Source organism: Plecotus auritus (assembly GCF_963455305.1).
Source record: "Plecotus auritus genome assembly, chromosome: 4".
In the NCBI taxonomy this organism is placed as follows: Eukaryota; Metazoa; Chordata; class Mammalia; order Chiroptera; family Vespertilionidae; genus Plecotus; species Plecotus auritus.
In genome coordinates this window covers 12,445,872-12,460,104 of record NC_137775.1, presented here as the reverse complement: position 1 = coordinate 12,460,104, position 14,233 = coordinate 12,445,872, and the positions used below count along the sequence as shown (strand labels likewise).

The following is a 14,233-nucleotide window of genomic DNA, read 5'->3' as shown; positions in this document are numbered from 1 at the left end:
CCGGGGAAGCGTCCGGGTTGGGGACTGTGCACGCATCACAAGCTTCCCACTTCGTTTACTTTCCATGCGAAGCGGGCTTCTAACCTTTAGTCTGTGGGTGATTTTCTTCATGGGAGTAAAACAAAGCTAAGTGATGAAATAGCTGTTATGGGCATATGACAAGCTATCTAGGATTCAAAGGTCTAAACGAAAAGACCCAAGTATATTATTAAAAAAAAAAAAAAAATCCACCCGCCTCTCTTTCAACTGAAGTGATGAAACCCGAAGAATTCACATAGCGAAATGGAGAAAATGAGAACGCGCATCTGAAGTTCCGCCACGGGTGAAGTGATGAAGAACAGTTACTGGCTTTTCCTGACACTTGTCCATTTCGTGGCTCTTGGCTGCCTATGGATGTCTGTGGGTCAGTGTACAGTGTTAAACAGCTGCCTAAAGTCATGTGTAACTAACCTGGTAAGTTTTACCCGTCTTGCTATTTGTCTTTGTGGGAACTAAAACGTAGAATGCAGCTTGTTATAAAGGTTTGAATTATTTTCACTTCATAAGAAGTTTTCTCGTGAGGAATATTTTTTTTTCAGAGTAAGTTAACGACCATTTATAATTACAGAAGGTAGGGCAGGCCTATTTTATTTCGTTATCTGTTCATAGATTTTGGGGGAGGACTGGGATTTGAGTAAAGGACGATTAAATGCAATCAATTTTGCATGCTTTAAAAATTATAATTTAAAAACTCATTTATTACAAAATCATTTATATTTGTCTTGAAGCACGAAGTAGGTTTGGACGCAGGGCAATGCCATCCAGCTGTAAACATCAGTGCTGCTTGTATTGGGATGGATGGTTGTATGGGGAGGTGGATGACCAAGGCAGCAGATGCAGGGCCATATAGAACGACATTTTATTTTAAAAGCAAGAATTGTTTGTATAGTCCTTTGTTGCTTTCTGTGCATTTGCAATTTTTCAGTAATGAGGCTTTTTTTTTTTTTAAAAAAAAATAATGTTTTCTTCTCATTTCTGGGTATCATCCCTCCTATATTTATTATTTCATATCTTTTTAGGTATTGTGCTTTAGTTGTACTTAAAACAGTCACTGAATTCACTTTAAAAACCAAATACAGCTGAAGCCGGTTTGGCTCAGTGGATAGAGCGTCAGCCTGTGGACTGAAGGGTCCCGGGTTCGATTCCGGTCAAGGGCATGTACCTTGGTTGCGGGCACATCCCCAGTAGGAGGTGTGCAGGAGGCAGCTGATCGATGTTTCTCTCTCATCGATGTTTCTAGCTCTCTATCCCTCTCCCTTCCTCTCTGTAAAATATCAATAAAATATATTTAAAAAAAAAATAAAAACCAAATACATTCTAGCCAGGGAAAGATACACTCATCTAAAGACAAAGGAAATACCATGATAGCTCACATGTGACGCTACTTAGAGTCATACTTTGAAATATAATGAAAATACCAAATAAAATACAATGCTCACCCTAAAGCATTAGGGCTAGAAGTCAAGGGTAGATTAGAAAAGAAAATGATTTCTGTTAAAGAAATTGATTTGTGTTACTCTCTTTTTGGTTGAATTTAAACTATTGTGAATATTATTATGGATAATCGAACTTTTAAAAAAAGTTTGGTATTTTATATAAATCTTTGCTGAAGACTTCATTGCCATTAATGTAGAATTGTATGCTTTAGCTTTTTAAGTTGTAATTCAAACTTAAAAGTGGAAAACTGGGACAATTAAATGTTTTCTTTACTAAAAAGTTTAAAAATTTTCTCTGCTTTAAACAAGAATACATATTCATTGTAAAACATGTATAAGATAGAGAATAGAGAAGAGTAAAGGAAAGAACCTTACAATCCCACCACTATTAACCTCTGACTGTATTTTCTTTCAGTATTTTCCCCCTAAATGTGTATGTAGTTTTACACACAGTTGTGCACTCAGCTTTTTCACGTAGCAGTACATATGAGTTTTCCTCTATGCTCTGAAGTTTCAATGGAAACAGGATCTTTAATGTATTTAGAATAGCTCATCATAAGATTGTCTTGCCATAATCTGTTAATGTTGCTACCATCAAAACTGATGCTGGTTGTTCCCATTAGTTTCTATTTTATGTATTTGATTTTTTTAGTTATGTCTAGTTTTAGCGTGTCTTTTTGTGTGGGCTCTTTGGTTTCAGGGTTTGGCAATAGAAGCAGACAGTTTGTTCCTTTGCTGAGTTGCCTTCCGTTCACCACCTACAGAGAAAGGCACAGTTGCTGTGGTGGCGGCTGCAAGAGACACGGTCTGCCAACCTGCCAGTGGCTGTACTGACGGTTCTCCGTCTGGGCCTCCCACACAGGGCTGGAGGGACAAGCGAGGTGAATGGACAATGAACACAGCCAGGGTCAGGGAGAGGCTGTGCAAAGTGCTCGAGTGTATTCTATCGTTTGAATTTGTTTTTCTCTGTCAGTTTAGTCTGGACATTTGCTGGGAAGGTCATCTTTGATTTTACTGGGTAGTTCTTGATACTGAGGCATCTTTGCTTTTTTAAAAAGGAAACAAAGGAGTATTATACAAAGGAATGTTCAAAATTGCTGTACAAAAATGCACAAACCATAGTTCTAGGCTTGAGCATCGGTATTTTACATCAACCGACTTAACATTTTTGAATTATATATATGCCACATGCTACAGAGAACAAAACGTAATATTCTTTTAAAATATTTTTATTGATTTCAGAGAGGAAGGGAGAGGGAGAGAGAGATAGAATTATCAATGATGAGAGAGACTCATTGACCAGTAGTTCCTGCACGCCCCCTACTGGAGATGGAGCCTGCAACTGGGTCATGTGCCCTTGACCGGAATCCATCCCGGGACCCTTCAGTCTGAAGGCCAATGCTCTATCCACTGAGCCAAAGCTAGGGCCATAATATTCTTCAGAACACTAGAATTGTGAGATCCTTTATGAAAAAGAGATTTAGAATCAAATAATTATGGAATTGCTTTTCCCATACTCTCTTTTTGTATATCCACAGGGCACAATAGCATATGAGTGGCTTTGTTTAATTATAATTTTTCATCTTCTTTGGCAACAAAATCTCTCTTTTTTTTTTTTTTTTAGTAACAAATCCTACCGACTGTGGAACTAGTATTCTATCAATTTAGAATAAGGAGTGCTCTGTTAGAAGTATCAATTCAATTCAATAAGACTTGCAATAGAGTTCAGAAGGTTGTACTGTTTAAAAAGTATAAACATCACTAATTTTCTTGTATATAATATGTAACTTTATAAGAAGATAATGGAATGAAACCATAATCCAAAAATTCCATAAAATATCCAGAAATTAGCCCAGTTTGGATTGGTAAAGGGGTAGACAGGCCAGTGAAACACAATACAGTCCAGGAATAAGACCATGTACATAAGGAAGTTTGGAATATGATAAAGATAACAATTCAAGTCCAAGTGGGGCTATCAATTTAGAATAAAGAATAACGCCCTCCTTTAGTAGGTGAATGAATAAATAAATTGTGGTACATCCAGACAATAGAATATTATTCAGAGCAAAAAAGAAATGAACTATCAAGCCATAAAAAACACATGGAGGAATTTAAATACACATAACTAAGTGAAAGAAGCAAACCGGAAATGTCATTTCAACTCTGTGACATTCTAGAAAATGCAAAACTATGGAGACAATGAAAAGATCAGTGGTTCATAGCGACAGGGTTTGAGGAAGTCGAGGGAGACGATGAATAAGCAGAGCATAGGGGATTGTTAGAGCAGGGCAAATACTCTGTGTGATATTATAATGATGGATATATGTCATTATACATTTGTCTAATCCCATCGAGTGTACAACACCAGGAGTGAATCCTAACGTAAACTATGGACTTTGGATAATTATGATTTGTCAATGCCAGTTCATCCTTAGTAAAAATGTAGTATTTGGTGAGTGATGTTGATAATGGGCGAGCCTGTGCATGTGTGAGGGTAGGGGTTATATGGGGAATCTCTGTACCATAATCTCAATTCTGTTATAAACCTAAAACTGCTCTAAAAATAGTCTTTTTAAAAAGTTAAAAAAAAAGAAAGAATACAAACCTCCAACTCCCTACATCACTATCAGATTCAAATAAATTCCAGGAGGTACTTTTAAAAAAAAGTGATTTAAATACAGACAAATAACAAAAACAAAATAAGACTTTACTCGATAAAATATTAAAATAAACTAGGAGCAAATATTTCTATAATTGTAGAATGGGAATGTCTTAAGAAGCCTGATTCAAAATCCAGAAACTCTAAAGAAATTATTAATAAATTTGACTGTTTAAAAACTTAAACTATATGACAGTAAACAGAATATAGTAAGAACAAAGTTGAAAAATGGAAAAAAGTATTACATGTGATAAACAAAATTTTATCAACGCTTATATATAAAAGCATTTAAAATAATTTAAAACATGAATACCTACTTTAAAAAAAGAATTATAAATGGCTAAAAAATATTTGAAGTTTAACTTCATAGAAACCATAGAAATACATAGTAAAAATGAATTGCCAACATTTCTTCCATCAGTTTGGCAAAGATAAAAACATTTTCTTGGCGAAGTTTAGATAAACTGGCACTTTCATATACTGTGGTTAGGATGCAAATTGACAGATTTCTAGAAAACATGGGTTAATAAATATCAAAATCAAAAGGAAAAATATACTTTTAACCCTGAACATCAAGAAATTTATCTGAAGAGATTATTGCATAAGTAACCAAAGAAATGTCTGCAAAAGACTATTTGTAGCAATTTTGCACCTAATATTAATAGATTTCTAAATGCCTGGCACTGTGCTATAATAATTAATGCATTATTTAGTCAAATCCCCCTGAACTTCATGAATTAAATATTATTTTACTTTTGTCTCAGATGAGAATACTGAGTTTAGACAGCACAAGTTAACTTTCAAAATATCACATTGGGAACAGTGGTATTACAATGCAGATCATTCTGCTGTTTCATTCATTAGGACAGGAAGTAAATGAAATTAGTTCCGGCTGAGGTGGGCAGGAAGAAAATCTTGTGCCAAGAAGTAGGTGTTGGGTTAAGAGGACTTGAGAGCCAGCACTGGGATTGTGTGTTTTAAGCAGATGATTGGGGCAGGAGGAACTAATGCAAACTGGGCAGCTCCTAACTCCAAAGTGAAGAATGTGAATTTGGTGCCGATTTTACAGGAGGCATCCATGCTATGGTTAAGAGCACAGGTTCTGGAGGCAATTCCTCTCATCTCCCTTCAACTTCTAACTCTTGGGCAATTTACTAAACCTCCTTGTTGCTCAGCTGTGCAATGGCCTTACTAACAGTATCTACCTAATGGGGTTGTTGAGGTGCTAAATGAGGTTGAGTGTAAAACGCCTTGCAGAGTGCCTGGAACATAGCAGTTGCTCACAAATTGTTAGCAATTACGAGGAGGAGGAAGGGGGTGGAGATCAAGTGAGATTAGGGAAGAAAGTTGACAAAATCTGCTTCCTCAGAACCCCATACTCCTCACTCATGAGGCTACCTTTGCCAGAGACCACCTGATGGTCCTACCATTCAGCTGTTGTATTTAATCTTGAGAGATGCCAATAGAAGGACTCAGGGCTGTTACAATATGACTTTGCAGTCATCAAGAAGCATCTCTGTTGTCCTATTGTTTAAAAAGGAACACAAAAACTACCCAAGGTCCACCCTTTTGCTTTTATGAACTAACAGATTTTTGAAGAAATAGGAAACATTTCAGTTGCAGATTCACTCTTTACCCTTAGTTGTATATGATTGTGGTTCAACCGTATAAAGGAGAATTAAAAGCTCCATGTTGAACAAAATCATGGGAACAAAGTACAATAAGCACAGGGTTGAACAATTCACCTACAAGATGCAGTTCCTACACTCTAAGTATTCATGACTAAAAACACATTACTGGTAAGCATCCTTCTTTACAAATATAAGTGATAGGAAACGGCAATTAGAGGAATCTTTAGCCACATGTCAAATGAGAGGGGGGAAAGGCAGCATTTGTTCTTTGGTTTCTGCATCTGATTACTTCTCAAGTAAAACCCCACAATGCCAGGCCCTGGACAGTGCTTCCAAGGGACAGAACTTCCGAGCATTCCCAAGCAGCAGTCATCTTGAATTCATGGATTTGTTCCTTCAGGATATATTTATTGAGCATCTATTATCCCCCAAGCACTGTTCTGGGTACAGGGGACTTACATGGAAGGGAGAGAATGCTTAATGAACGTAGTGATGAACAGCTTTTTTCTTCCCTCTGAAAAGCATGGGATGTTCAGAAGGCCACCCTTCTGAGCGGATGCTTAAGCCCCCCGCTCCCCTGAGGCCCCTTGGACAGTCTATCGCTTCCCCAAACATGTCTTGTTTATAATGCTGAGTCCGCCAAGGACAGAAGGTGTGCGCCTTGCTGGATTAATTACTTCTCCAATTCAGTGGTTCAAATTCAGCAACTTTTAAGGGGAGGTTCTGAGCAGTACCAACTAGAAAAATTCGCTTGGTTTTCCTTTGCTCATAATTCTAAGTCCATCAGTGGGGCAGGTTGACAATTAGGTCATATCTACATAATGTTATCCAAGCACATATGGATTATCATAGGCCCAGGACTGCCATCCTTTGTGAGTCCTTCTGTCTATGAAGGACTCCATCCAAATAAGGAACAGGGAGAGAAAGAGCAATGGAGAGACTTCCTCCCCTCAGTTCCCAGTTCTTTTCTTTTCCCACAGCACAAAAAAAGTTCTTAAAATTTCTGAACATATGAGGAATAAACAGAGCAATCTGATGTTTTACTCTGTGTAAAATTCTGAATTTGTATTTTTCTCTGTTCTTACTAAGACTGCTTTTAAAAAAAGAAAAATCTGAACATAATTCATGTTTTATCCAGAATCCTTTGACTTCATTAATTGACTAATGTCACAGGCTTGTTTAATATTGTGTGAGACTCTCTCCATTGCCCTTAACCCCTCCTTATAGCCACACCTCCATGCCACCTTTCCCATTGCTGAAGAATTCTTAGACATTATATCTTATAATTTGCACTGGGATTTTGTCTGATTTCATGACTAATTTAATGACTTTAAGACATTTGGCTCCTTACTTTCCAGTTAGAAAACACCGAGAAGGGAGGCAGCACTATTCCAGGAAGCTTTAAAAAAAAAAAAAAAAAGGTGTGGTAGTTATTACCGCACACAATATTGGGAGCTGGTGTTTATTACCTCCTTCTTCATTGCAGGGCAGGCATCTGGACAGCGGTACGCCGTATAATCTGAGTGAATCAGTGAGTAATTGCTTCCATTGTTAAGAACTGTCTAGGGTTAGCAATGATGACAGAAAAGGGGGCAATGGTCAGGTTTTATTACAGTAAGGTGTGTCCTAAGTAAAATCTCATTTCTTTGTCCCTGCTGGAGGAATGACAATAAAAAAGTGTAGTTATAAGTGAATGACAGAATATTCACAGATGAAGTCAGGGACAGTGTTGAAGTGGAAAGAACACAGGACCAATCCAAGTCCATTATTTTGATTCTACATATTTTCATGGCTTTGGGAAAATTATTTAATATTTCTGAAACTTAGTTTTATTATGTGTTATCTGAGAGGGTTGGACTAGGTAGTCTCCAATGTTTCTTCTAACCATTACATTTATGGTTTTATTACTTTTCTGCACCTGTGCCCATTTATTCAACAAATGTTTAAATGACTCAAAGCACAAGTATGAACTAGGCACTGTGCTAGGTAACAGTGAAACAAATGAAAATGAGGACACAACAACCCAAAATCTATGGGGCACAGCGAAAGCAGTCTTAAGAGGGAAACTGAGAACATTCCAGACCCACCTCAAGAAACAAGGGAAATCTCAAATAAACAATCTAACCTTCTATTTAAAGGAACTGGAAAAAGAACAACAAAGTCCAAGGGGAGTAGAAGAAAGGAAATAATAAAGATCAGAGCAAAAATAAACAAAATAGAATCTAAATAAATAATATAAAAGATCAATGAAACCAAGAACTGGTTCTTGGAAAAGATAAATAAGATTGATAAGCCTTTAACCAGGCTCATTAAGAAGAGAGAGGATCCAAATAAATAAAATCAGAAATGAAAGAGAAGTAACAACTGACACCGCAGAAATACAAAAGATTATGAGGAAATATTATGAACAACTATATGTCAACAAATTGGACGATCTGGAAGAAATGGGTAAATTCCTAGAAACATACAATCTCTCAAAACTGAAGGAGTGGATGAGCTCACCTGTGGAGAACTTGAAGAATGAGAAGAGAAAAAGTTGAAGCTAGAACACAAAATCAAAATGTGTAGGGAGAGGAAAAAAGAAGGAACTGAGAGGAAGAAGGGGACCCAGGTGTCTCTGTGGCTGGTGGAAGAAATGTCTATACAATCACAGGCATAGGCAGATCCAGTGCAGTTAGGAGAAATGGGCCGGATCTGTCCATAGGAGGCCCAGGCAGCTTTGGGAGAAGGTTTTCAGGGCAGCTGTGGGGCAAAAGCTGGCCAGTGGGCAGTAGACTTCTCAAACTGTCCACCTGTTCAAGGTTTGATGTGCTGCCTTCTGCTTGAGCGCCAGCTTGAGTTTGGCTTGTCACGTGAGGCCACGCAATGGACCCACGATATGTTCAATGTCATACTGACCTAGACTTTACCTGCTGCCAGCCACCCAGTGGACAGTGTGCTGCCTGAAGTCTGGGTGCTCTCTCGGTTCTTGACCTGCCCGTTCCAGACTGAACTCCACTCAGCACCCTTGTCAACTTTCAGTGAACCGCACCGCCCGGCTGTCTGCAGACGGGACAGCTCTGCTTATCACCCCAAAGGTCCTAATTCTTTTGAGGCCACAGATTCCTCGGTAGATTTCTATTTCTAAAACATCGTTGCATTTTCAGAGGACAAAAGAGTCCCTCTTGTTCAGTCACCATTGTCTCTTCTTGTCTCTTGCAGTGCATCCAAGGATGTCATTTTTGGAACTCTGTAGATCAGGAAACGTGTGCTTTAAAGTGTGTAAGTGCTAACTGTGTTTCTGTTTTTATATGAATGTTCCCCTTAAGAGACATGTTGTCTAAGAGGACTCCCATTTGCGTTTCCATTGGCTTTCACTTAGTTGGCTTGACCCTAAAGGGAAAGTATGGCAGCCTGAGTGATACATAGTAATGGGGGGAAAGGGAGATTACCATTACTCACCCAACTGGAGACCATGGGAGGTTAGCACAAACCATGACACCCCGGGGATGCCCAATGGATGCCTTCTCCAAAGGCCTTTTCGTAGGATGTTAGGTAAATTTGTTAAATTCCTAGACCTGCACTTTTCAAATGTTATTATACACTTAACCGGGAATCTTGTTGAAATGTGGATTCTGATTCAGTGGGTCTGGGAGGACCTGAGATTCTGTACTGATAACAAGCTCCCCAGGTAAGGCGATGCTGGTGGCTCCAGACCCGTCTCTGGATAGCAGAGGGGCCCTCGGCCATGTCCAAAGTGGCTCTGAAGGGAACATGGTAGCAATCTAATCCAGAGGTCACAAGCACCTAGGTTCATTTCTCTTTGGGTAGGAAATACACCCCCCAATACTTTATTTTTCATTTATCTCGGCTTTGCCACTTAATGTGTGACTTTGTTCTAACTTCTTGGTAGTGTACTTTCCTCATCATTAAAATAGGATACTAATCGAATCTCCCTCCTAAGGATAGTGCCTGAAACACGGTCATTACTCAACCTCATGGATAAAAATTGAGTAATTTAAAAGTGGGCTGGCTGTATTACAGGTTGTTCAGGTCAGAGATTAAATCAGTAAGGTCGAGGTAATGTTGGGTAATATCATTTCCTATTAATTACTCAAATCGTAGCATTGAGATTTAAATAAGGACATTGGCCTCTTCTGTAGTCCTCATAGCTGTTCCTGTATAGCATGTCCTCACAGATCTTTGTCATAGCAGTTACTCACGCCCATTCTCATGTTTATGACTGTGTGCTTCATAGAACGGAAGTTACCAGAAGGTGGGGCAGGTGGAATCTGGACCTGGGAACTATTACACACTCTAAAAACACAGGTTCCTCTCTTGGCAGCACTTTCAACAACTGCAATTTTAAGCATTATTTGTCTCGTCACGTGCTTTGTCCCACATGTAAGCCCAATCAGGGTAGGACGCTCTCTATCTTGTTCACACTGTGTCTCCTGCACTGAACACAGTGAGGGGCAGAGAGCAGCTGCTCAGACACACACGGGATGAGTGAACGAAGGGCAAGTACCGTGTCTTGTCAGGAAACAGTCCAGCAGCAGAGTGGACGCCTGCATGGCCAGTCTGGGCAGAGGGACCTGCCGGCCTTTCTTAGCTCGAGCTACTGGTAGTTTTCACTTCCGGTTCTGTCTTCCCTGGACACCTGCCAGCATCCCTTCCTCCTCTAACCTGGTCCATCACAGATCTCCCCTTACTTGACTGGGACGTTCTGGCAGCCATCATGCTTTTTTGCAGCATTCCCCCAGGGATGCAAATATAAATTTTACAGCTCTTCCTTCAGTGGCCTGTCTGGGCAGAAGGCCCCGCTCTGGACTCCCTTGCTTTTCACTGTTTTTTATTTGTTTGATTTTTTTAAACTTTATTTTATATTTTTTATTTTGTTATTGGTTGTTTGCCATTGGCGGGATAAGAAATTAATTTGGGAGAAATATAGAGCTAAGTATCATTAAAATTATTTACAGCTTTAAAGATTTTCAGTAGTTTTTCTTTGTTTTTGTTTTTTTCCCCCACGCAGAATGACACCTATGCCACCGTTTGTGAGGTAAGTTGGCAATCCTTATAAAAAGGATGTCATCCAACTCCATGTCTTTATCTCTTGTGGAAAAGCTGGTAAAATAAGAACCAAGACACCTGAGTCATTCTCAGTGCACAGAGACGTTCTTCTTGGGTGTGCTACGACTCTGGGCATACAGATGACTGTGGAATTCCATGATGACACAAATATTCGCTGTGTTTTATTTATCAGTGTGCATATGCAACGTATAAAAAGTTACACAGATGTGTATACACACATACACTTATACACATATGCTGCTCTGGTTGGAAGGGTCCTGATTCCTGAAGCCTGGGCGGGTGAGGGTGGCAGGGAGAGAGGCAGGGGCACAAGTCAGGATGTCCTTATTTCTGCTGATTTTATTGTCTTCCCCATAAAGCATATGCTCTATCATTAAATACAATGCATTAAAAAAAAAAACCACTTTAGTTGCAATTTTTCCCCCTTATTCGACAAACTCCTTGGCCGGCATTTTGAAGCATAGCCTGTGTGTGTTTTTTCTTGCTGTTCTAATGAGGGACCTTGTGCTGACTCTGCTGCCCAGGTCTCCCCGCCCCCCCCACCTCTCCCACCCCCGTTCCCAGGCCAGGCCCCTCCCCCGCAGCTCCCAGCACTTTCTCTGCTCCTTCAGAAGGACCTTAGGAGTTTGAGCTTGTCTTCCTCAATCTTCTTGAACTGAACCTGATCTTCAGAGTTCATTTGACAATAGGTACTTATGATTACATTATTTCTCAGTTTAAAATCGATGTTGCGTTGTTTTTAAATGTCCTTAGAAACCAGAGAACAGAACTACTTATCTTGCCTGAGGAAGGAGTACAAATATCACCCATTCGTAAAATGAAAAAATTCCCCTTTATTTGATAATACAAATAAAAATAAATTTGTAATTGGAATAATTTCTCCATAGTCTGTGATGACTCTGTACTTGAGTGATTTTTCCTTGGGGGTGAATGGTGGTGGGGTTAGCTAAGAAGAAATAAAACACAGGGGGTGGGGAGGTGCCACAATGTAAATAGACAATGAAAAGTTTTTCCTGGTTGAAAACAACAACAGCACTGCCTAAGAACCCTCTCGAGTGATAAAAGCAAAATTAGCCAAACAAACAAACAAAAACCCCACACCCTAAAACCAACAACAAACCCAAACAAACAAATAACAAAAAACAACACACACCTCAAAACCCCCAACAACAGCAACAGTCCCAGGAGGACTGTGTGTAGGAAGTCAGAGAGAGTTCAAGTGTCTCAGGCATTGAAGCAGCCGCCTGATGTGATCGTTCCCTCTGACTCAGTGGTTGGCAAACTCATTAGTCAACAGAGCCAAATATCAACAGGACAACGATTGAAATTTCTTTTGAGAGCCAAATTTTTTAAACTTAAACTTCTTCTAACGCCACTTCTTCAAAATAGACTCGCCCAGGCCGAGGTATTTTGTGGAAGAGCCACACTCAAGGGGCCAAAGAGCCGCATGTGGCTCGCGAGCCGCAGTTTGCCGACCACCGCTCTGACTCATTATGCTGCTTAGATAATATAAATATTTTCTCTCAGTGTTCTAACATATAATTCTATTCATTTCTATTTATACCTTGCTGTGTTACACTTCAAAACGTTAGACTTTAACGCAGAACTGAGGAGAAGTACATGCTCTGTAGAGATAGCGATAGAGATAGACATTTTAAATTCAGCTGTAGGAACTCAAGCTCTTCAACCATTCATGCTTTAACCTAGGGAGCTTGGAATTTTTGCACATGTTCCTTGGAGGAAATAGTCTTGGAAGTGAAAGCGTAGCAAAATTAAACTTGGAAAATGATGTCCGCAAGTAAGATGGCTTATTCCTGATCATTTAAAACACAGGTTATACTCTTTCTTAATCTTCTTAAGGCTGCTTCTTGTTGTTTGAGAAAAATTATGTCGACATTTGCTGACTCCCCTGTCTCATCTGGCCCCCTCTCCCTTGTCCTCTGTGCTTGCCTGCACTGACCTTTCCTTCTTCTCTGGGTGCATGGACCCTGGTTTTTTAGAAAGTGAAGCTACCATTCTTATGGAGCAGCTGCCCAAGGGGCACCCCTGAAGGGTGATGGGTGTGTCCTCCTTGTGTTTCAGGGCAAGAAAAGGCCCTGGCGGCATGCATGCCAGGCGGAGCCAGAGGGATGGTGACAATGATGGCCTTGCTGCTATGGTAGAAATGGGAGTGTGGATGGGAACAGACAGCAGGCTGCTGCAGCCCCTGGGAAGTGTGAACCTGGCTTCTGCAGTGGAATGGCAGCTCAGTAGCCTGGAATATACAAAGGCTTTTAGCTTAGAGCCTGTGAATTCCTTAAATTTAACAGCTTTTACATTCTCTCCAGGCAACTCAAGCTTGAGAAACACTGGGTAATTTCATTTAAAGCCCAAAATTATTTAGATCAAGTTGAGGGGTGGGGGGATGGGGGATGGAGCAGGGACGGGAGGAGAGAGAGAGAGAGAGACAGGGAGAGAGAGACTTGAATGTTACTTTAAAAAATTGATCTTGCCCTGACTGGTTTGGCTCAGGGGACAGAGCATCAGCTTGCAGACTGAAGGGTCCCAGGTTCGAGTCCAGTCAAGGGCACATGCCTGGGTTTCGGGCTCAATCTCCAGTAGAGGGCATGCAGAAGGCAGCCGATCGGTGATTCTCTCTCATCGTTCATTTTTCTATCTCTCTCTCTCCCTCCCCCTTCCACTCTGAAATAAATAAAAATATATTTTAAAAAATGAATTTAAAAAATGGTAATTATGTGACAAGATGGTGGTAACGCTATGGTGATCATCATATTGCAATATATAAATGCATCAAATATTGTACACCTTAAATGTACACAACGTTATATGTCAATTATGTTTCAATAAAACTGGAAAATATATAAGCTTCCTAAAAAGTAAACAAAACAAAATATTTAAATGCCTAAATAGATCAGAATTTTGTTACATATTTTCCCCTGAAAAAAAATTTAGAAGAACGAGGCCCATATATTCCCAATAGTCAGCACTAGCTATATTTCCAAATAAACATGATTCCATCTCCTTTCTTCCTCCTCAGTGTTCTTTCTTGGAAACAAAATCCTATGTTACATGATGATTTTGCTGCCACTTGGTATATTTATTCTCTTCAGATAATAAATGTATTGAATGTATTTTACTGAAACCTGAAAGATGTGAAAAGTATATTAAACCCTTAAGTTAAATAATCTGGAGCCCAACCTGAGGCGTTGAAATTAATCCTTAACTAAGCAAACCTGGGCTTATCAGGCTCTGCTTCCTCTGAGCTCACAGACCAAACACTGGCCAACTAGTATTTGCAAATCATAGCCTTCTACCTGGGATTTTTAGGGCAAATCCATTGTGCCATGGTTTCCACTATTATCATGAGAAACAATAACATGTTTTCCTAGGCATTATAA

The 14,233-nt window shown here is 39.6% G+C and overlaps 1 protein-coding gene across 2 annotated transcripts in view; it reads left to right on the top strand.

Moving 5' to 3' along the window:
• Positions 1-330: 330 nt before the first annotated feature.
• The window catches only part of ROS1 (ROS proto-oncogene 1, receptor tyrosine kinase), a gene marked incomplete at both ends in the record, with an annotated part of 95,175 nt that continues 81,272 nt past the window's right edge, over positions 331-14,233 (top strand). For both annotated transcript variants that reach the window (XM_080663734.1, XM_080663733.1), the window contains 4 exons: positions 331-453; positions 7,252-7,296; positions 8,967-9,026; positions 10,777-10,803. In XM_080663734.1, coding sequence (XP_080519860.1) covers positions 331-453; positions 7,252-7,296; positions 8,967-9,026; positions 10,777-10,803 — 255 coding nt within the window. The remainder of the gene's footprint in view (positions 454-7,251; positions 7,297-8,966; positions 9,027-10,776; positions 10,804-14,233) is intronic.